Below are 20,833 nucleotides of genomic sequence, written 5' to 3'. Positions count from 1 at the left end.
TTGAAAAGTGCCACATGTATTTATGGTGCCATATAAATAATATATCGCCCAGGGACTGCAACAGTGCAACCACGCAGGCTTTCTGTCAAACATTTAAGAGTAATACCACGGAATCAGCAATCAGGCATCAAGTTTATAAAAACAACTGTTATCTAACCCTGTTCTGCAGTGCCTAAGCATAATTCCACATAGAACTTTGCAGCACGTGGCGGCATTAAAAATGTCTGAGAATGTTTGCACAGGCCTCAGTCATTTCTGCCAGGAGCGAAGGAAATCAGGTTTCTGATGTGCTGCTTCGTTTAGGAACCACCCATGCCTTCTCCTCCCACCCTGGGGCAGCAGTACCGTACCTGTACTAACACGGCTCTCTGCGGCGCGGGGGTGCAAGGGCTGGAACTGCTGCCAGACCCCATCCTGGCGTGTGGCGTGGCTTCGTGCCCCAGCACCGCTGGCCACTGGAGGGAAGGCTGGATGCTGTCACTTTTCTTTTTTCGGTCCTCGGCCTGAGGAGGAGAAAAGCAGCAACAGGTTGCACACTGAGCCTCAGGATCTGCAGCCTGGACGTCCTCCAACAGCAGCCCAGTGTGCATCGACTCCAATGGACCTCCCCATCGGGGAGAGGTCAACCCTGGCACAATATGAACCATTATTGCCTCTCCATTTGCAGCCCTTCCTTTTCCATCAAGTTTCTAAACTGCAGCAAGGAAAAGGGCCCGAGTTGCCATCTGCTGTATTCTAGGCCATCCCGTTTGCTGCAAGCTGGGATTTGAGCTGGGAAGAATCATCTGTCTGTATTTACTTATCTTTGACAACATGCAGCCTGTTTTGCTGTGCATTTATTACCCCCTTCTACAACCCTGACATTACTCCATGTTGCTTTCTACTTTAAAATGCTTTTAACACTCTATCTTTTGGTATATTACTTGCACTATGGAAAAGACTGAGGAACACGATCTAGAAGGAATAATATTTCCTGAGGGCATTGCTTGTTACAAAAATCTTTATCCTATTGTTTTGACCCCACTACTCTTTCCAGTTTCACTCATCATGACTAATTCCCATTCTCTAGTGTAAATCTTCAGCATATCCTCTGATTCAGCAGCCTAGAAACAGCTCTACACAGTAAACTAGAGATTAATGCCACAAAACCACGCAGTTATCTGTGTCTGGGTGGGCATTCTTAATGGTATCTCTCACTAGATCTGGATGTTTGCGTCTATGTCAGGAAGGCAAGCATATTCTTAACACAGCCTAGGAAACTGCTGAGGAGATGGAAAATGATTCCACTTAGTCTCACAGATCTTGAATGGGGGAAAAAAAAACAAAACCAAAAAACCCTCACAAAAAACCCACCTTATTAAAACAAGCAACCACAGCCAAATACCGTGAAATTCTAGTCCCAGTGAACTCGATAGTTATACTACTCTTGAGGCCAGAGTTTCATTAGTTGCAGCTCCTAATAATGAAAGGCAAATTTTACCATATGCAAGAAAAAAAATATGTAAAAATTAGAGTGGTTTCACTAAGCTGGATATGATAATTCACCTGCCACCTCTGTGCCCAAAGGGTGCTTGCGTGCAATACATTATGATCCAGATGCAAACTCACGCAGATGACACTTTGGGCTCCCAGAACTGATGCCAGGCCCTATTCCAGGCAATGAACTAGCGCAGCGTTAAGCCCGAGCTATGAGTCCCAGCCTCCCAGCTCCTTAGCCCTGGTGTGGTGGGACCAGACACAGCACAGAGGGAGCTCACGTCTGCACACACTAGGGGAAACCCTCCCTGACCTGCCTGAGATGGGAGGAGTGCACTGGCAGAGACAAGGAACTCCCAAGAAAGGATGCCGTGGCCCCAAACATGAAACTTGAGGCACTGGAGGGCTTTAGGGTTTTTCGTATGTTTGTTTTTTAACGCCTCAATGCAACAATAATTCTGGCGAGCTTGCGTATATCAGTAACTGGTCCTGCAAATGCCACTGAGCCCCAAAAAGCATGCAAACTCGCTCTTGAGTAGGCTGTCTCCATCCCCACGTAGATCTCTCCCAGAGAAACTGGCATCTCTTTGGCTAATAAACTGGGAAAGATGAGTATCAACAAGAACAAATTCACTGAGATATCATTGTTAAAAATAGTCAAAACTATAAAGCATTTTTAGATTGTTGCGAACAATTATAACTGCTGACAAAATTACAAAGTCTCAAACTTCAACCAAAAAATGCAACCCTGTACCACTAATTATGGTTTCAGTGGAAGGATCTGTGACTTCCAAGAAGTTCTGAGATTAAATAAGTGATATTGTAAAATAATTTGTTCTTAGAACTAGAGTATATTATGGTAGCCATAACAACAAGAGCCTCGTGCTGTGAACCTAAAATGCAGGCAGCACTTTATCTGCAATTGGTGATATTTTATTTCACTAAATTAAAAGTTAACAGTGACTGCACACTAGATTCCATAATACATTTCATTCTCCTACAAAGGAGTCATTTACGAAACACACGCCAAAACCAGAGATGAGTACTTAAGCTGACTTCTAACTACAATGAAGTAGAAGAGAAAGCTAAATTAACTCAACTGAGTTGCATTTTCTCCCCACCCACCGAAAGCCTAGCAAAGGCAAAGCATTTCTGTTGACTTTGATGTTGTGTATTTAGCAAAAGCGGCTTACTTCTCTGTCCGCACCCAATTTACTCCCCAGATGGAATAAGACCCAGCTCTCCGCCACCAAACAAATACTGATTTCAAGAGTTCACTCAAATTTCGGTAATGGTTTGTTTAATCAGTCACCGCAATAAAGCCTTTGGAGCCAGGGCATTTGGGTTTTCGACAGTTAAGTTGTACTTCAAACAGAATTATTCTCTTGTTTTCCCAAACTGCTATTCTAACAAGGACCTTAATATCTTTTGTTTTCCTGATTTCATATCGCTGCTTAGCTTTTTTGCATACTCTATTCAGTTATTAAAATTTATCATTTCAACAATCCTCGCAGTTTCATTTAACTGTTTATCTGTAGAGAAAATTTCAGCTAAGGGAACCAGTTGCAGCATGCACACACACGAGGAGGTGAGGAAGAGGGCACCTGCGTAAAGACTGCAGCAAGATGTGAAGAAACAGAGCTCTGCATTCCCCTTACATACGCATGCGTGAGCTCCCCTCATGTCTTTGCCTGGGTATTTTGGGAAGACACTTTGCCTTGAATGAGAGAGACCATCACATCCACTATTTTACTTAGACACAGCCATCTGAGGCGGCACCTGTGAGCTGCTAAGATTTCTGACGTTGACCCAGACTTTAGTAACACAACAAATCGCACCACCTGTAGAACCGGGCTCACAATTGACATTATATCAAAAAGAAAAATAAGTGCGCTAGGAACGATGAGATAATATACGTGAAATGGACCTGTAGCTTTTCACAGTATGACAACAGTAAGCAGAACAAGTTGGTGGGCAGAAATACCTTCAGAGTTAACAAAAGAGTGAAATGCATTACAATTCTTAATTAAGGACTATATGTGGCTACCCTGATCCATCAAATCTTGTCTGCCTAAAATCCTGGGAGACAAAGAACATTTTCTTGTTAATATATCAGGCATCACAGCCTGACACTGGGACACAGAGATCTGTGCTTGGGAGGCATGATGCCGTTCTGCATCTGGGTCAATTTTGTGAAGCCTAAAATCAGACAGAGACATCTGCTAAGCCTCACATGATACTACCTTAATTCATGGGAATGACAGCTGGTTGACCAGAACGCTCACCAGCCAAACCCTTCTCTGAACTCAAGAAGAAGTGACAGAGCAACCTTTCCTTTCCCTTATCCTCTACATTAATGAAAACCAAAGGCTTTACTGTAGCATAAGTGTGTAGTAAGACACAGGTCAAGCTCCGGATTTAGGTTTAAAGATCAGTCTGTTCTCCACTTCAGCATTACTGCTTCATCATAAAATGCAAAACACCAAAATGCTACATTGGCTGAGACGGTACCTCTTTGCTTGTGCTGCTCGATGGAGGATGCACTCCTGAATTTGAACTCTTGGAAGGCTCCTTCTTCTTCTGCTTGTGGTCATGCTGGAGGGACAGCAGCTGTGTCTGATCTTTGGGGAGAGTTCGATGCACCCTCCTGTTGTGCTGCACATCTTCCACCTTCTGAAAGCAAAGAGTGATGAACCTCAGAGAGGACAATGCCTTGGAGGACAACCAAGTTGACTGCTGGAAATACTGGCTTTTCAAAGAACAAAGCACGCACAATTCCAGCAGAGCTGACAGAAGAACCACAACCCCAAGCAATAGGAAGCATAAAGTGACCCCAAACACTCTGCGTTTGGCTTTTGAAACAGCACATCAGAAAATCATGTTTTCTTTTTACTTTTCCTAAAACCAGAGGGCTTTAATCAAACACTCCATGCTTCTGTTTGATTACAAATCTGTTTGCTGCTGAAACATTAGAAGAACATTGTGGCCAAGGTGCCAGGCTTGACAATGAGACTTCAGCATTAAAACTAACCTCTGCTCCATTTTTATTTGTGAAAAAGAAGCGGTCCCGGTTACAACCCGAACAGAAACTGGAGACTGGAGATTTAAGCCTAGGTTGAGCTGATGCTGGAAGCTTTCAGAGTAAAGATATTTTAAATCAGATTGAAGTGACCGAAGACCATTTCAGCGCGGAGAAACGGCAGGGAGAGAAGTGGGAGAGGCAGTGTCATTGCTGTAGATAAGGAGGATGACTCAGTAACACGTAAGTTAACTCGAAAGAAGGCTGAATCTGAGAACAAGAGGCAGTAAATGCATTAAAAAAATTCCCTCTCTGGTCTGTGACTCAGAGGATGGGAACACCCTCAGGGAATGGAGAAAGACATCAGCTACAAGAACAGGGAGCTGCGAATCACTGTCAGGAAACACTTTTCATACCTGCTTCTTTTCTGATTTCCTCTGTCCATCTACTATGAACCGTTCATCTTCCACAGCCCTTTTGTCTTCTTTATACCTCTCCTCTTTCCTCTGAGCGGCCTGAGCCTCTGGCCACCTCTGCTCACACTCCTGCTGCCTCCGTAGCTCCTGCTCTCGCCTCTGATGCTGCAAGAGAGCCAGGGAATAACGGTGCTCATTTTAGTTTTGTACCCACCAATTACTTACGCCACTGTTCATCAGTCACAAGGCCCATTCCCTGCCATGCAGTCACAAACAGGGGTACCCGCCACACCGCGCAGCAGAAGCCGACAGCCACAAGCTGCCACCGCAACGACTGCCAAACCTGCAGTGAAACCTTTGCCCTTTTGGGAGCCGAGGGCAGATTTACCACTCGTTTAAGAAGGTATGTGAGATCTCTGTGATGGCTGGCAGCTAATCTAATGACAAACATCTTCCCGTCATTTTGAGAAGGAAGGGTTTTTCCAGCATACCCCCCTGTTTTGCTGGAGCAGCACTATGCTTCACAAATGCCAGCGTGGGAGCCTTTGCACAACGCTTGAATTTCCATCAGATGCTCATGAGAAGAGACACGTTGATGGATTGAGCAATGCCTCCAACACCACAGAGCGTCAGACAGCTGAAAAGGCAGCAGCTATCTTGTGCCATCTTAAACAGACGCAGGGCCAGGGCTCTGGATCAGACAGACAGACTCCGAATTGGGCAACGCACACAAGAAAGAAATCGGGATCTCTCATCCCATCTGCCGGGGCTTCCACCACCAAACAAACTCAAGCAAAACGCCCTTCCTCTTCTGCTCTCAACCCCCAGGGCAGGTTATCAGCAGGAGAAGGACAGAGCGCATCTAAAACTGTTGTGTTCAAAAGCGACACAGCTCTCCAAAGGCTAAAGACTACAACCCAGGTTGTGCTGACAGCTGAACGCAGCCTTCTTGCCTTTCAAGTGCTCTACGTGCACACTTTTTATTTGTGATAAGACATGGAACAACAATACAAGCCCCTACATCTTCCAGCCTCCTCCTCTGCTCTTTCTGCTGGTCAATCCGTTTCTGCCGCTCCGTCATCAGCTGCTTCTTGTATTTCTCCTGGTCCTTCAGCTGCTGCTGCTGGCGATGAGGGTCAGAACGGTTTTTGTTCTCCTGCTGCAGCCTCAGAAATTCACGACGGAGCGTTGACTCCCCCGGGAGATTAACTATGGAGCTGAAACAAAGGGCAGGTTTCTACATGACTAAACATAACATTAAAGAGAGAATACAAGGTGCATTGGGAATTGCTTGTTGTCCTGTGTTAGCAAATTAAGATGTTCCGATAAATCTCCAGCATGTTGACTATGCATCTGCACTTACTGTGCTACAAAACAGCCTGAAGCTGATTATTGGGCCCTTCACTTGAGAGTTTCCTCCCTGTCACAGGGGAATTAAGCAGCAGCTTATTACAGGCGTCTTATACTCAGCAGTTAAAGCTACCAGTGGGGATGCAGGAGATAAGGGATTCTGAGCAAGTTAAGAAAGCCATTCTGGCCGAGGAGGGCTGCCTTCAACAAGAACAGCTTGGGCAGTCAAATTTTCTATTCCAGTAATAAAATTAACCTTGGTTCTCCTTCGTCTTCATTCAGCTCATCATCTTCCTCCTCACTTCCACTGTAATCATAGTCCGTTTCTTCTAAAAAAAAAGAGAACAATAAACAAACCCCAGTGGAGGATGCTGTTATTTAAGATGTGATCTTGAACTTTGTGTCTGAGCTCTCAACCTGAACGACATGTAGCTCAGCAGGAATTTAAAAGCCACAGGCTGCACTGGGAGTCTGAGGGGAGGCAAGATATCCACGTACACAATTCAAAATCTAGTTCAGATCGTGTTTCAGGGCAGCCCCTTTACACACTCCCACCTTTTCCCTCGACTGACTGTATCGGTTTTGCAAAACTAACCTATTTCCATAATTTGAAATAAATTAGGCTAAACCCACAGAGAAATCCAACCCCCATAACACCACCAGCAGAGGGGTTCTTCAGAAAGAAATTTAGATAGAACATAAAAGATTTGTACTGCCCTTCTCGGCTATCTACCTGTTGTATGGCTAGGCTAAGGCCTTCTGTAAATCCAGGCTTCCTTTTGTATTAAAGTGAATAGTTAGAAAAGAAACAGGTGTAATAAATTAACACTAGTTTTAGCACAGCCATTCAGAAGAAGCTGACCCACACTTTTAAAGTTTTCTTCAAGACTAATATGAAGGCAGCTTTTAAGGTATAATTTCAAACTGGTCCTACTCCACATTGCTGGCAACATGGCATGCTAAAGTAGGACTTAATTTTTTTTTTTTTTTTTTTTTGAAGTCTCTATTTTAAAGTGTATAGTCTGGCATTTTCACACTGTTGTCCCTTTCAGGGGCACTTTGATTAAAAATAGCACTTTTCAGGTCAAAATATAACCATCTACCAAGAAGTGACTGTTATCATTGCATTCCCCACCCCCCATCTCCCAAAAGGCATTTGTGAGAAACTCTAACTCGCTTTGCTTCCATTTGAACATGCTTTGAGATTCATAGCTGAAAGAGGTGGCAGAATTTGCAACTACCACAGGAGTCAACAAATCTACATTGCAACAGCAATTTCATTTCAGGCACAAATACTCCTGTTGTCAAATCAATGCTCGGGAGTTTGTAAGTCACTTTCCAACAGTATAGCGTTTTCTGAGTTTGCCCTCATAGTCACTGATCTTCACAGTACTAATATAAAATATGCAGAAGAGGAGAAGGGGAGGGGGCAAGGAAAAATCGGTGGTCAACAGGCTACAGCTCGCTCTCCACTTTGCACAGCCCTCAGCCTGCTGCGCACAGGCATTTACACAAGTATCATCCCCTCTCCAGCACTGCTTCTTCCAGGTTTTGTTCCGAAGAGCAAGGCTAGCATTTGGAACAAACTCAGATTCTCTCTTCTTCAGCCACCCTATGAAGTGGATGATTCATTATACCCGTTTGTGTTCTGCTGGAGCTTGGGGGCCTTCTCGAGGTCTCTTTTGTGCACTCACTGCAAAAGGCACTTTTGCCTCCGAAGAACTCGCAAGCTAAAATTACATGGAGATGCAACAAGCAAATTAAATGCATCGGGAACAGACTCGGAAACACTTGTTGAGTACTACTTAGACACTCGAGAAGTAGGGACCTAGACTTGGACTCCTCGCTTACATTAGCATCAGGATTGCTCTCAGTGAATCAGGGTCAGTCAGGCTCCAAAGACTTTAGCGCTTAAACACCATTAAGAACCTGGGCTTTGGCAAAGAGATCTTCAAAATGGCTCCACCAATACCAAGGACAACACTTCCTCACAGTTTTCCTGGTTCTGGTGTCTCAGTTGCGTCTGCCTTGTACTCTGCTGCCAAAAGTGGAAGAGGACCTACTCTCTGAAGTGGCTCTTATTTTGTTTTTGCCACGTTACCCTTTTCTCCTTTTTTCTTCCTGGTTCTGTCCAGGTGGTCCTTCAGCATGATGCGCACTTGCCGTTCATTCTGCATGTCTCGGATGAAAGAATGCTTAAGCAAGGTTTCAGTGGACGGACGATGCAAATAGTTTTTTACAAGGCAGCTTTCAACGAAGTTTAGGAATTTCTTTGACCTGAAACAGATAGAAAAGTGGAGGAAAACAATAATCCTTTTCAACTTGTGCACCACGCACTGCCCCTGAGTGACGGAAAGCACTAACTTTGCAAGGTTTCCTTTTGCACTGGAACTGCGTGAGACAATTTGAGTACATCCTGAGACCCGCACAGCGCTGAGGGCGAGCGATGGCGAACTCCACCCCGACCACCCTCTCAGTGGAGTTACCCGGAATTTACATCTGGATCAACAAAACCACAATCCAGCCAAAGCAGCTCTTTCAAAAAAGCCCTTAACCCTTTTGATATGGTGAAGATTTTCTTTATAGACTTCATGTAAAAGACAAACTAAGTCTCCAGGCCACAGTGAGCGCCACTGGCCCCACAATGTCCATGCAGCCTTCTGACCAAGCGCTGACTCCAAGCAGCCCATCTAAGCCTTGCCCGTACTGCAATTTCAGCCACCAAACTTCAAGCAATTGCAACGATGGCAACAGCTTAGGCAGAGTTCAAAAGAAAGGTAAAATACCTCTGCACCTGTGGTGTAACCCAGCACTAGGAACAGCCTAGGAAAGGCCTCACAGATCACCGCAGGATTTAACTAGATCATTGTCTCTGGACAAGAGAGCTCAAAATCCTCCTAAGCCCAATGCAGCAAAAATACAGTTTTTACACATCTCTTTACCATTTTCTGGATTTCAACTTGGGGGGCGGGTTCCGTGGGATGAGGAAGAGCGCTCTCATGGGGTGCATGTCACACAGGGCTGCAAAGGAAACCACAAGCTGTTGAAGGGTGCGTGTCCCCACAGCGTCCCTCCCTCCCCTGACCACGCTGACCCAGCCGGGCCAGGAGCCTGGTTCTCCCGACAGAGAGTAGTCCTCCACAAACACTGCCACTTCCAATGGCACAGCATCCGCCGCAGAGCCGTACCGCTAGTCAATGCAATTCACACTACAGCCAAGAAATAAAGCCTCTGAGCACACAGAAATCTTACATGACAATATGCTGTTATTGCCAGTTAAAAGAGATTTGAAAGAAAGGCTGCACGGCAGGAACAAGCACAACTTTCTTCGTATTTTTTTATATGTAAGGCTTCAGAGGGACATAAAAAGAGCTCACCTTTCTAATACACCAAAGGTTGTTTTTCGTAAGTAGAAGTTAAAGTTGGGATTGAAATACTTATCTAGTTTATTACATCTGGCTTATGGTTCAGATAAATACGCTAAATTTTAACCAAACTCTTAGCTACATCGTTCATGGCGTAAGAGAAAAATGCAGGATGAAGAAAACCTGGTGGGAAGCGGAGAGCTCATGAACTGCGTCACTGGCACAGAGCGTAAATGACTAAGCACACATTTCATCTCTTCTGTGTTTCGGGAGTGTGAGCACCATTATTACACAATCTGCGACAGAGCCTACCCGTGCATTCAGGTGTTCTTTTCTCTCCAGCCCAATGTACTTCTCTTTAGTGTTACCATTGCGGAAAGTTGAAGCTACAAAGAACTCTGCAGAAAGTAAATACTGTCACATCTCATCTCACCCAGGCATTTTGTATGGAATTATGAATGTGCCCCATCTATCATGGAGAAATATCGAGGGTCAGAGGTCTTCCTTCACAAAACAGTTACTGAATGACAAGTGATAGGAACTATATGGAGGCTGATTTCTTATGATATACTGGTGTTCAGCAGTGATTCTCTTAACAGGAATGGATTTACAGCATTACAGGGCTAGTAAAAGCGAGAAGACTATGGTCTGGTAAAGCCTTCACTGTGGTCTTTTAATTTCTCTGGCTTCATCCACCTGCTGTTATTTCTTACATCTGGGTTGTTTTTGACTTTTTCCTCTGTATTTTCAATAGCACATGATATAGTGGGGATGGGGGGCAGAAGTCGTCTGGTTTCTAGCTATGGGTCCCAGAAGCTGCCGTACTACGTAAACAAACCATAATGCAACAGAATATAATCCATGGCATTTCCCTGCCAAAACTAGCAAAAACATCAAATACAAGCATCACGAGGAATTAGCATGCAAAGCTACAAAGTCTCTCTCAAAGAAAACTCCCCAGGGACTCATGTCTCAGGACTAAGCATCAGCTACGCTGAAGCACAGTGTCTGAAAGTGCTCCTCAACTCCAGCTGGCTCCCGAGCGCTGCGGAAAACCAACTCCGACAGAAGAACAGCCAAGTGTGTTCTTTAAAAACACAGCCTACGTGCTCTCCAGCTCAGGCCAGAGTATAATTTATTTCATCTCCTGTGCTCTCAGCAGTGACCAGATAACCCATCACATCACATCTGCTTCGCGGGCGCTGGGGCAAAGCAACCGGTCCTCCGCGGAAACAAAAACGCACGAGGTCTTTGCATCTGCGTTGCAGCCCCTGATCGCAGCCACCGATCGCTGCCCGAGGGCTGCGAGAGGCTAAACTGGAGGAGCGAGGGCCGGCTGTAAAACTACGGCGTTCTCCTGTCAGGTTGCAGATGTGGTCACGGACCAAAGCCATCACATGAGCAAATACAGTATTCATCCCAAAACCTGTGAGAATCAAGTCAGCCCCAGAGTAAAAATATAACCTTTGGGCCTAGCTTCTCCCACTGCTATATTGGTTTTTTCCAGTGAGCTAAACCCAAAACCACTCTTGTCAATTTTTTCTGCTAACGTGTCAATCACTTCTGCTTAGCTGTACCCACAGGCAGTGATCAAAGTGATGCTAACAAGAGCTCCAAGAAAATTTTTTTTGTTTCCCTAGGAAATGAAGGCAAGGAATCAAAACATAGACTTAAAGGGTCTAAAAAGGAAGAGGAAAGCAGAAGAGCCCAAAAAGAGAAAAAGTCATAGATTATTTTTAAAGATACAGCCAGAACCAGAATTTTGTACATCTGTGCACTAGCCAAGCATGAGTTATTTAACACAGACCATGTTCACAGAGCACAGGCACCCCCACCTTGATACCACATCACTTACGAGGAGCTCCTTCGGCCATTTCAATAGCAGTGATCCCCAGAGACCATAGGTCACTCTGCAGGAAAAGAAACATTGCAACTTTCAGCATTCAAGCTTTTTCTTTGTTTTTCTTTTGAGGCTTTGGGGTTTTTTTTGGGTTTTACAGTTTCCCTAGATATCTCCTGGATCGGGTCGTTTTAGTTGGAGTGACATACACTCTGCTCCCTCCCATTCCCTACTGGGCTCTTAGGAAATGTGCTAATAGCCAGAAGCTTCCCGTTTCCCATGCAACTCTGAACAGCTGATTCATCAGTTAAACAGCCAGCCCCGAAACGCAGGCCTTCTGCATTCAAAAAAAAAAAAAAAACCACCAAAAAAGAGCCAGAACATAGCAGGCACTGTTTAAATACATGTCTTAAATCTTTTAAACTGTCTTCATGAGGCAATGAGACACAGCAGTGCGTCATCCCCCTGCTCCTGGTTCAAAAAAAGTCTTGGTATTAATGCTGATTTCAGAGCAGTCGTTGCTGAGCTTCTACACTGATGGTACAGAAATTACAGTCAGGCCTTGGGGTCTGACTTCTTCTGTCTATAAAATCTCCAGTCACATGGTTTTGGGCACATGAAAGGAGGGCACAATCACGCAGTCAGATTTACGACGCAGCGTATGTTCAGCTCCGTTAACTTCCAGTGGAGTTTATCAGTTTATCTGGATGTTAAGGGCCGGGTTTTGATCATGGAAGGTAAATCGGAAACACTACCAATGACTGTTAAGAACTTCACAGGTTTCCACTTGATTAATCATGTGCATTATCTTACTATTTTTTGTGTCTAAATGCAGGCAAATGAGAGGCACGTGACCAAACCAACTTGCAGGGCTTCTCTAAAACTATCTTTGAAAAAGTGAGCGACACAAGACAAGCCTTCAAAGATTAGAAGCAATCTACCATTACACCAATAGCAGCTCATACCCAGCCTGGCACTCTAATTTTGACTTGATCACCAGAGACGCCGTCTCAGTCCAGCAGCTCTGAACCGCTTTATGCGAGCTGAAAACCAGTTTGCATCAGGGCTTATGGAGGGATTTGACAACAAAACTGGTGGGAATTTATATAGATTCACGATCCTGACTTGTTGTTAAGTAAACGACTGAAAATTAGGAAAGCCTTCTAGGGGTAGTACTGCGCGTTTCGGGGAGAGTGGGAGAAACAACCAGGCTACAAGGAATTTTGGTTTGGAGTTTCAAAGTGAGAAGCAGGATGACAGCAGTATTTGTAAAGGTCGGTGTATATGTGTATATATTTTTACTCATTTGTTGTAATAATTTTTTTTTTTTTTTAATTTGTTTTTTAAATCAGAGCTGGAACAGCAAGAAGTTACAGAGTGGCTTCCTGCTACTTTGCTCATGCTGTCAGCTGTAAATCTCTGTAGAAAAGACTGGCCCCATGCCACCTTCTGAGTCATGGCACTGTCTGCATAAGTGCTTCCAAAACCTGCCGCTGGTCACTTTTAAACTGCCATCTGCAGAATCTATTCAGAAGCAGACATAAACGCACAGAGATGAAGCGTGATTATTACTGAAGGCAAAGAAACCTCAAGAATGAGGGGTGCATGTTCCTAATGCTTGTATCTTCTGAAAAGCAAACATTCTGAAAAGGATATCGACTGGGGAGAGGGAACGAAGACAAGGGATTAATTTTAAATCCAAGAACATTCTTCGGTCATGACTGACCCTCACGCAGCGTGACCTCACTCTGCCAGTGCAGCACAGAAGGTCTCAGCACGGGAGAATTGCAGCCTCTGAATCACTAGAAAACGGGAGCAGTAACAGGTTCTTCTAATAAATATTTCTGAAGACACGATTAGAACGAGAGGTGCAAAGTGGCAACCAAGAGAGCACCTGAACCAAGCGAGTGACTGGAGGGTCACTCAGAAGGTGGCTGCTCAGAAAGTCATCCCTGGAAAACATCCTGCAGGACAAGCGTAGACAGACTAATGACAACACTGCTGTAAATGGGCCAGAGGACAAAGAATAAGCTTTATATGTCTCTTTTTGAAAGAACATCGGCATATATTATGAGAGTTAGGAGAAGAAGCAGAAAAAGTGCTTGATAGCTGTTCTTGGGCTCCCCAGTACAAGGAAGTCATGGACACATTGAAACAGGTGCAAGGAAGGGCCACAAAGATGTTTAAGAGATCAGAGCTGGGAGGCTCTGGGCTGAGAGAAACTGAACTGTTCAGCCTGGAGAAGGGAAGGCTCAGGGCCATCTCATACACACGCACAAATTCCTCGTGGGAGGGGAGTAAGGACGACCAAGCCAGACTTCTGAGCAGTGCCCAGTGACAGGACAAGAGGCAATGGGCACAAACCGAAACACAAGAAATGCTGTGCCTTCTCACCTCAGCCACCCTGTGAATGACCAGAAACCATTCTGGGGTGGGAAACCTCTAGCAGTCGCATGCTCATAAGCGAGTGAAGTGACACTAATTATTGCCAATTAATTCAGGATTTGCAGCTGAGTACAGAGTAAAACTGCTCTATCACAGAGGAGAGCAGTAACTTCTTACATTAGTATTACACTACTTCAAGTATTCCTTCTAAGTTTACCTCTTCCTTTCTTTTCTATCCTGACCTGCAACATCCATAAATCAGTACTTTTCTTTTTTGCACAGAAGTTTATGAAAGTGTATTTCATGTATTAACAATTCACGAAAAATATTTATAAGGAAACTCCACTCTTAAAAAGAGCAGCCACGCACACATTACAAGTACAGTTATATTACTGCGGTTTAAAAGGATGTCAGTTTGAACTTTTCAAATGCAGTACTTGAGCAGGATTTCAGTAATAACCTGCACGTTTTACCACTTTATGCAGATTTGTAGCACTTACTCTGTAATCGTATGTAGAGTCTGGGTTCTCCTCACAAGCAATGACCTCAGGTGCCATCCAATACGGTGTCCCAATAAACGTGTTTCTTCTTCCAATGGTCCTATCCAGTTGAGCACTCACACCAAAATCCACTGAAAAGCCAAGCAGAGGGAAAGAAATTAATAGAGAGTCGTATCCCCCTGGCAGACCTGCTTGGTTACTTTCATATTTTTTGGAATACTAAACCTTTGGGCTACAAGGTATATCAAATCGGAGTTCCTACAATACATCGTGTCCGATAGTTGAAATTTAACGGCTTCCCCCCACCCCTTTTTGACAAAAGGATCAAATCAACAGCATACTCAATCTGCCAGGCTGATTACAGCAGACGTGAATCGATCTAGGAAGACATTACAGAATAATTTATGCATAACCTAAACACTACATCGAGTAGGACTCAAGATCTTTAATCAGTATCTGAAAGAAAAACTAGTATCTGTGGACAAGGCAAATTTGGATGTGTCTAATATGGCCATTTGTGAAAGCTGGAAAGAACTATCATAGCACTTCATTTTGAGGTGTTTGGAATAACTCCTTCCCTACATTCATACACTATGTTAGAACGAGCTGGAAAGTATACTAATTTATTCTGATCTTAGACTCATTATAATGAGAGAATTGCGTGGTGCTCTTCGTGCTGAAAAGAGTGTTACTTTCATAAGGATTTTGTAGCAAAATGGTTTTGTTTAGATATGAAGAAGGGCCCATACAACCAATAATTACGCGATTGTATTTTTCTTTGAACAAACCTTTAAGATACACTAATTGGATCCACTGGGCATAGTACTTGAGTGCTATTCACAGAGAAGATAAAATAACAGGGAAAAGAAAGAACCGAAAGGCGACAGCCCTCTGGTTACCATCAAGGAGCAGATTTTCTCATTTATGTTACCTCATTGCAGATCATCTGCAAATCACAATCATTTGTACTGCTATAATTTAATGTGCATGTTTAGCAATCCTTTTCCAACAATAAGTTGGACGTGACCTTTAGGATCATCAGGTGCTCTGTGCTTCTGATGGGAAGCGTGCACACTTACACTTGGAGCGGAGTGGAACTGCACTGAGGACCTCTTGGGCTTCTAGCTTCTTTAAGACACGAGCTAAATCTCTCTGGAAACAACTTTTTATTTTATTTTTAACTGTCGTACTTAGCAATTCCGTCACATCTTTATCCAGAGGTTTAACTTTCTCACCAAGCATATGAAGAATGGTGGGACTAGCAATTATACAAGACCATAAACACACACAGGTCCCCCATCTTGCCCGTTTTAAGAGGGAACAGTTGAGAACTGGTACATATCTTTTGGAGACCACAAGCAAAACCCTGCCTTTGTTTAATACAACAGCAAAACTCCCTTTGATTTCAGTGAAGCCAGGATTTCACCATAAGGTTAAACCATAATGAGATTTAAAGTACTTAATTTTACTTGCTCCAGCCAAACATCCTACCCCACATCCACAGGCCATGTTTATTATTTTTGTTCTCCAACGCTACAGTGAATTCTTTCAATTAAAGAGAGAGTAAAGTGTAAAGATCATCCCAAATAAGAGAAGTGCTCTCTTTGAGACCGCTCCTTTAAGTCATTGCCATGTGTTCTCTGTGATGTCTTCCCAAAACATGAAAGACATCCCCTTCTCCAGAGAGATACGGACTGGAGTTTCATCTTAGGAAGTCAGAAGTTGTCAACACTGACATGTCACAGCTAGAAAAGGAAATGAGTAAACACTGACATTTTTGAGAGGTGACTATTAGTAAGAGCTGCTCTTCAGCGGTAGCCCTTACACATCAGTAATTTCACTTATTGTCAGATTTATGAAGAATCTCTAAGACCACTTCCCTTAGAGAAATGAACTAGTTGGGGGATTATTCCCCCAACTTTTTTTATTTTGGAAGTCTTTGCATGCCGGGATCTGCTGTGAAGGCCTGATGGTGCTGTGACTTACTAGACAAGTCCTGTGTTTGACTGCCCAGAAGTAGTTGTACTGCCCACAGGCTGTGAGTGACACCCTTGCAGAACATGTCACATTTTCAGCTCTTTCTACATGACAGACACCTTATAAACACAAGCATTAATGATACTTGAGATATTGGTTGATCTTAAGTTACTGAAGGTTCTTTCTGAGACAAGATGGAAATCTTAAATTTTTACAAACAGGTTCTAGCACACATTTAAGGAAACTTACCCAGTTTTACTTCTGCATTTTCTGTGAGAAGAACATTCTGTCCTTTAATATCTCGATGGATGACATGGTGAGCATGAAGATGTGCCAAGCCCTAAAAGAAAACCAGACTTCCCTTATTCTTTCTTTCCTATCATTGTCATGAGTGTGGCATTGGTGCCTTTTGACACTTCTACGCCTCTCATGCTTTGTTCATAGGGAAAGTCCTTTAGATGTTATTAGCAACATGAAGACCTCAGTTTTGTGGAGGAGAGAGGACAGCAATAGCAAGTTTGATTGTCTTCTTTACCCACAGGCCTGAGAGTAGTGGAGCATCTCTGAAGTCAAGCGTGAAGAGAACAAGGCAGCAATATTTGAAACTTCTGTCTCAGAACCAAGGGATGCCTCCTTACACTACGTGTAACAAGAGAGGGAAAGCAATGCAGAATGCTCTGTCTGAGGACCAGAAACAGCAGCTGGCTGGCCACAGTGGCTTAAATTCTGCATCTGGCAAAACCATGTTCAATGGTAAATGACCCCAGAAAGTTCAAAACACTACGTCAGACCTCTTTTTGAATGCAGCAAATGTTGCTTTCATTCAGCTAGTATTTGCAATAGCCTGTCTCCTCCTTCATTCCAAAATTGTCCGCGGTTATAGACAGCATAGATATAAAGGAACACACTGAAATAATACATTATAGTAAGCCAGGGGATTCTTCACTCAAAACGCTTAGCCTCTGTAATATTAATGACTTCAAACAGAGATTCCACCCAGCTTCTAAATTTTCCAGAAGAAAACATTGTCAATCCACGTGCAACTGGGTCATCCCACTTTGAAACAAGCACGATCAAATCCAATCTCTTGTTTTACACCAGCACGCTGTTACGGTTTTCAGTTGCATGAGCATAAACCAATTATTTTAACATCAATTGCTTTAATAGAGATATTATAGCCACAGAAACGAACAGCAACCTGCCCAGACCATTAAGATATTTTGTTTTTTTCAGAAGAGCTCTCCCCACGCTCTCCAGCTACAGTTATTACAATCTGCAGACTAATGCCAAATCCTCATAAGATGGCCAATGTTCTCTGCTGAGCGCGCTTCTCAGTTCCTCTCCTCCAGAAGCAAAGATTTGCCCCCTTTCAAGCATTACTTTAGCATGCCATTTGAATTCCAGCTCCCAGAATACACATTTATCTTACTGTTATTTAGAGAAGAAGTAAAACTCCATTACAAGGAAGACGGGTCAGTAACTCTGTAATGGATTTTGAATTTAGAATGACAGGTTTCAACATTTTTTTTTTTTCCCAGGCTAGTTCACTAGATTACACTAGATTATCCTCTGTACTTTCCAGGAACAAAAAAAATAGTAATAATAAAAAAAAATAAATCCATAAGCCTGCATAGAATGAAATATAACCCCAAGAATTGGCTTGGGGAACATTGCCGCAGTGGGGCCACCTTTAAGATTTTGGAACGGTGTTTAGTCAACACTGCTTCTAATAGTGCGGAAAAGAGGCCCCTGAGTGTGTGCAGGTAAAGGAATTATGAACAGAAAGATCTTACACAGCATGAACAGCTGAAGCGATGAGCAGTAAGGTCTCCTGACGCAGAGGACAGACTTACTGAAAGCAGAAAATTTGTTTACTTTTCTAGATGCCCAGAATCTGGACTTTCAGAAGATGGCTATTTGCCATAGGAAACAGGAATTTTCTGTTCTTCATACAGAAGATGGGATTAACTATAATAATATGGGATGTCAAGCTGCCATCTTGCTGGCTCCTTGGGCTCTTGTGAACCACAGCCCATGAGCCCCATCGATAAAACAACCCTTTAAACAGTAATGTTCATTAGTGACCTATGTCAGCGACCAAAGGCTTGGAAAGGCCTTTTTGTTGCAAATGACCAACAAAGCTCTGTTGGCACGACTCACCCTGAGAACCTCTCTGCAGATGTACGCAATCCAATCTTCCTTGAAACAGTTGCCTTTTGTCTTCTTCACCAGGTCAGTGACAGAGCCCGCACCGCAGTACTCCATCACCAGCTGCCGGAAGACAAACGCAACACCCCTTTACCACAGCCCCGGCAGGGTGCCAGCAGAGATACCACGTGCAAACACCCACTCCACCACAATCAAGGTGTGGCAAACTACACTCGGCCTTCCCGGATGCCAAGTGATATAAAACCTCATTTCCCGAATCACACACATTGCTGAATAAATAAAAAAACCTCAGTAGCGCTCCTCTCCTATTGCAGGTTATGGGTACCTTTTTTTTTTAAAGAAACTACAGAAACAGAAAACGAAGAGCTAACAGCACTGAAAAACATGGGAATTTTTTTCAAAATTTGAAATTTCTCATTTTGCTGCAGAGCTTCAAAAATGTTGCAGCTGAGAAATTTGGAGGATTCGGTTTTCTTCTTTGCTTTATTGCCAATTCCTCTGTTCACTTTTTTATTTTCCAACTGAAAAAAGGAGAGGAAAGCAACATGAAAAAGGAGAGGAGGGGAAGAGGACAAGCTCCCTTTCACTTTCATTTAAAAAAACGTAAGTTACAGAAACATTTAATTTGGAAAAAAAGAAGTTTGAACAACAAATCAGAATGACAGCACAAGTCACAACATACTTTATGCCCATCCTCAAAGGAAATCATAGGGGATGGAAGACAGGCAGGGAGGAACTATTTTTCTCTTTTATGTGTTATTCTTCAGAACAATGACTTCAGAGCCGTACTGAGCCAGAGTCCAAGCCAAGTGTACTGGAGCTCTAAAGAAAGGAGCTGTAAATCTCATGAACAGAAATGACACTACACACTTACCCAGAGTTGATCATCTTGGCCTGCAGGACTTTTCTTTACAAATGCGCCATAATATGTAGCAATATTGCGATGATGGGAGTACTTTTTTAGCATATTTATCTCCAGCTTGATTTCCTCCTCTTCATTCTGTAGCAAAAGAGAGCAGAAGGCTCCTTAGGTGACCAGAGATCACCGAGCCCCAGGGCTGCCCAGAGCTGCAGGGCAACCTCTGTCTTCGGAGGCTTTCAACACCCAGCTGGAACCAGCCCTGGGCAACCTGGTTTGATCCCACAGTTGGACCAGAGACCTCCTGAGGCTCCCTCCAACCTGCGTTATCCTGTGGTTATGAGACTGCAAGTGAGTTACCCTGGATCCACCAGCCTAAAACAATGAATTGATCGGGTTTGAGCTAAAGAATCAAAAATGTTCTGATTTGGGTACAACGATCTCATTTTGTCTCCTCAGGGGGCTTAGACAGGACCTATTACTCCCCCGTTTGCAGTTTCTGTATGCAGTAATTTAGTCATGTAGAAATTAACCAGATTCAAACAAAACTAAAATTATTCCTAACACTCCATTACTTAAATACTTGGAAGAGCACTTGGCGCACACATCAGCGTATTTGTCTTCCCAGACCTGTGGAGGGTCTTGCTGGGAGGAACCAAAGCCAAGAAGGAGGCAACTTGCCACAAATCAAACTCCAGAGCCAGGATCCGCTCCTTCCTTCCAGCTGTGAGGCTGCCCCACCTGGACCACGGAGTTCTTCCCCCTCTCCTAACATCACGCCATCAGTAAAGTCTCTGGCGTGCTGGGGGCTAGCACACCCCTAGACATCTCCTTCCAGGCACTAGCTAGCTCTGTTTTCCCACAGTCTTTGTTTCAGTCTCTTCAGGGCAGACATTCTCTTCTGCCCGGTACAGCACCGTGCACAATAAGACAACTAATGGAAACGCCAGTTTTAATAGTTACATTAGAAGGAAATGCCCTTTTCCAGAGAGAACTGCCTGCTCCGAAGAGGTCCTCTCAGAGCCAGCCTGTTTGCTGTGTTGCCACCAAGAGAAATGGTGCAGGATACCCAGTGAAACACGTGTGGATTTTGCTGTCTCGTTTGCTTTAATAGGAAATGAGTGGTGCTGCAAGGCATCCCTTGTATCAGGTAAAAGGAGTATGACAAAGCTGAAAATTAATTTACCTTGCTGCAAAACATCCCAGTCAGCACTTACTCGCTGAAGGCAAAAAAAGGAGGCAGCAAGAACAGCTCAGCCCCACAGGACATTTTTCTGCACTTTTCCACTATTTTCCAGTAGCTTTGCCATCAAAACATTCTTTTAACCATCACAACAGACTGCTTACAAAACCAGCTGCGGTGCCCTTTCTACCTGTAGCAAAACATCAAAGCCTGACAGGCTGAAGCCAAAGTCCCTCGCGTATGCCTCTTATGAAACCCAACCATACAAAAATTATTCCCAACAGAACAGAAGGG

At 43.8% G+C, this 20,833-nt stretch overlaps 1 protein-coding gene across 2 annotated transcripts in view; it reads right to left on the bottom strand.

Annotated features, from left to right (window-relative positions):
* Positions 1–20,833, bottom strand: part of NRK (Nik related kinase) — a 102,474-nt gene that overhangs the window by 40,206 nt on the left and 41,435 nt on the right. The window contains exons 4-15 of one of the 2 annotated variants that reach the window (XM_054215691.1): positions 19,372–19,497; positions 18,489–18,599; positions 16,578–16,668; positions 14,352–14,482; positions 11,482–11,536; positions 9,204–9,282; positions 8,363–8,538; positions 6,518–6,590; positions 5,933–6,128; positions 4,912–5,076; positions 3,988–4,146; positions 351–503 (exon numbers count right to left, since the gene is read on the bottom strand). In XM_054215691.1, the coding sequence (XP_054071666.1) occupies positions 351–503; positions 3,988–4,146; positions 4,912–5,076; positions 5,933–6,128; positions 6,518–6,590; positions 8,363–8,538; positions 9,204–9,282; positions 11,482–11,536; positions 14,352–14,482; positions 16,578–16,668; positions 18,489–18,599; positions 19,372–19,497 (1,515 nt within the window). Of the gene's footprint in view, positions 1–350; positions 504–3,987; positions 4,150–4,911; positions 5,077–5,932; positions 6,129–6,517; positions 6,591–8,362; positions 8,539–9,203; positions 9,283–11,481; positions 11,537–14,351; positions 14,483–16,577; positions 16,669–18,488; positions 18,600–19,371; positions 19,498–20,833 lie in introns of both variants that reach the window. The other variant, XM_054215689.1, reaches the window with a different exon arrangement.

This window comes from Rissa tridactyla, chromosome 9 (genome assembly GCF_028500815.1).
Source record: "Rissa tridactyla isolate bRisTri1 chromosome 9, bRisTri1.patW.cur.20221130, whole genome shotgun sequence".
NCBI lineage: Eukaryota > Metazoa > Chordata > Aves > Charadriiformes > Laridae > Rissa > Rissa tridactyla.
This window is presented reverse-complemented; position numbering and strand designations above follow the sequence as displayed.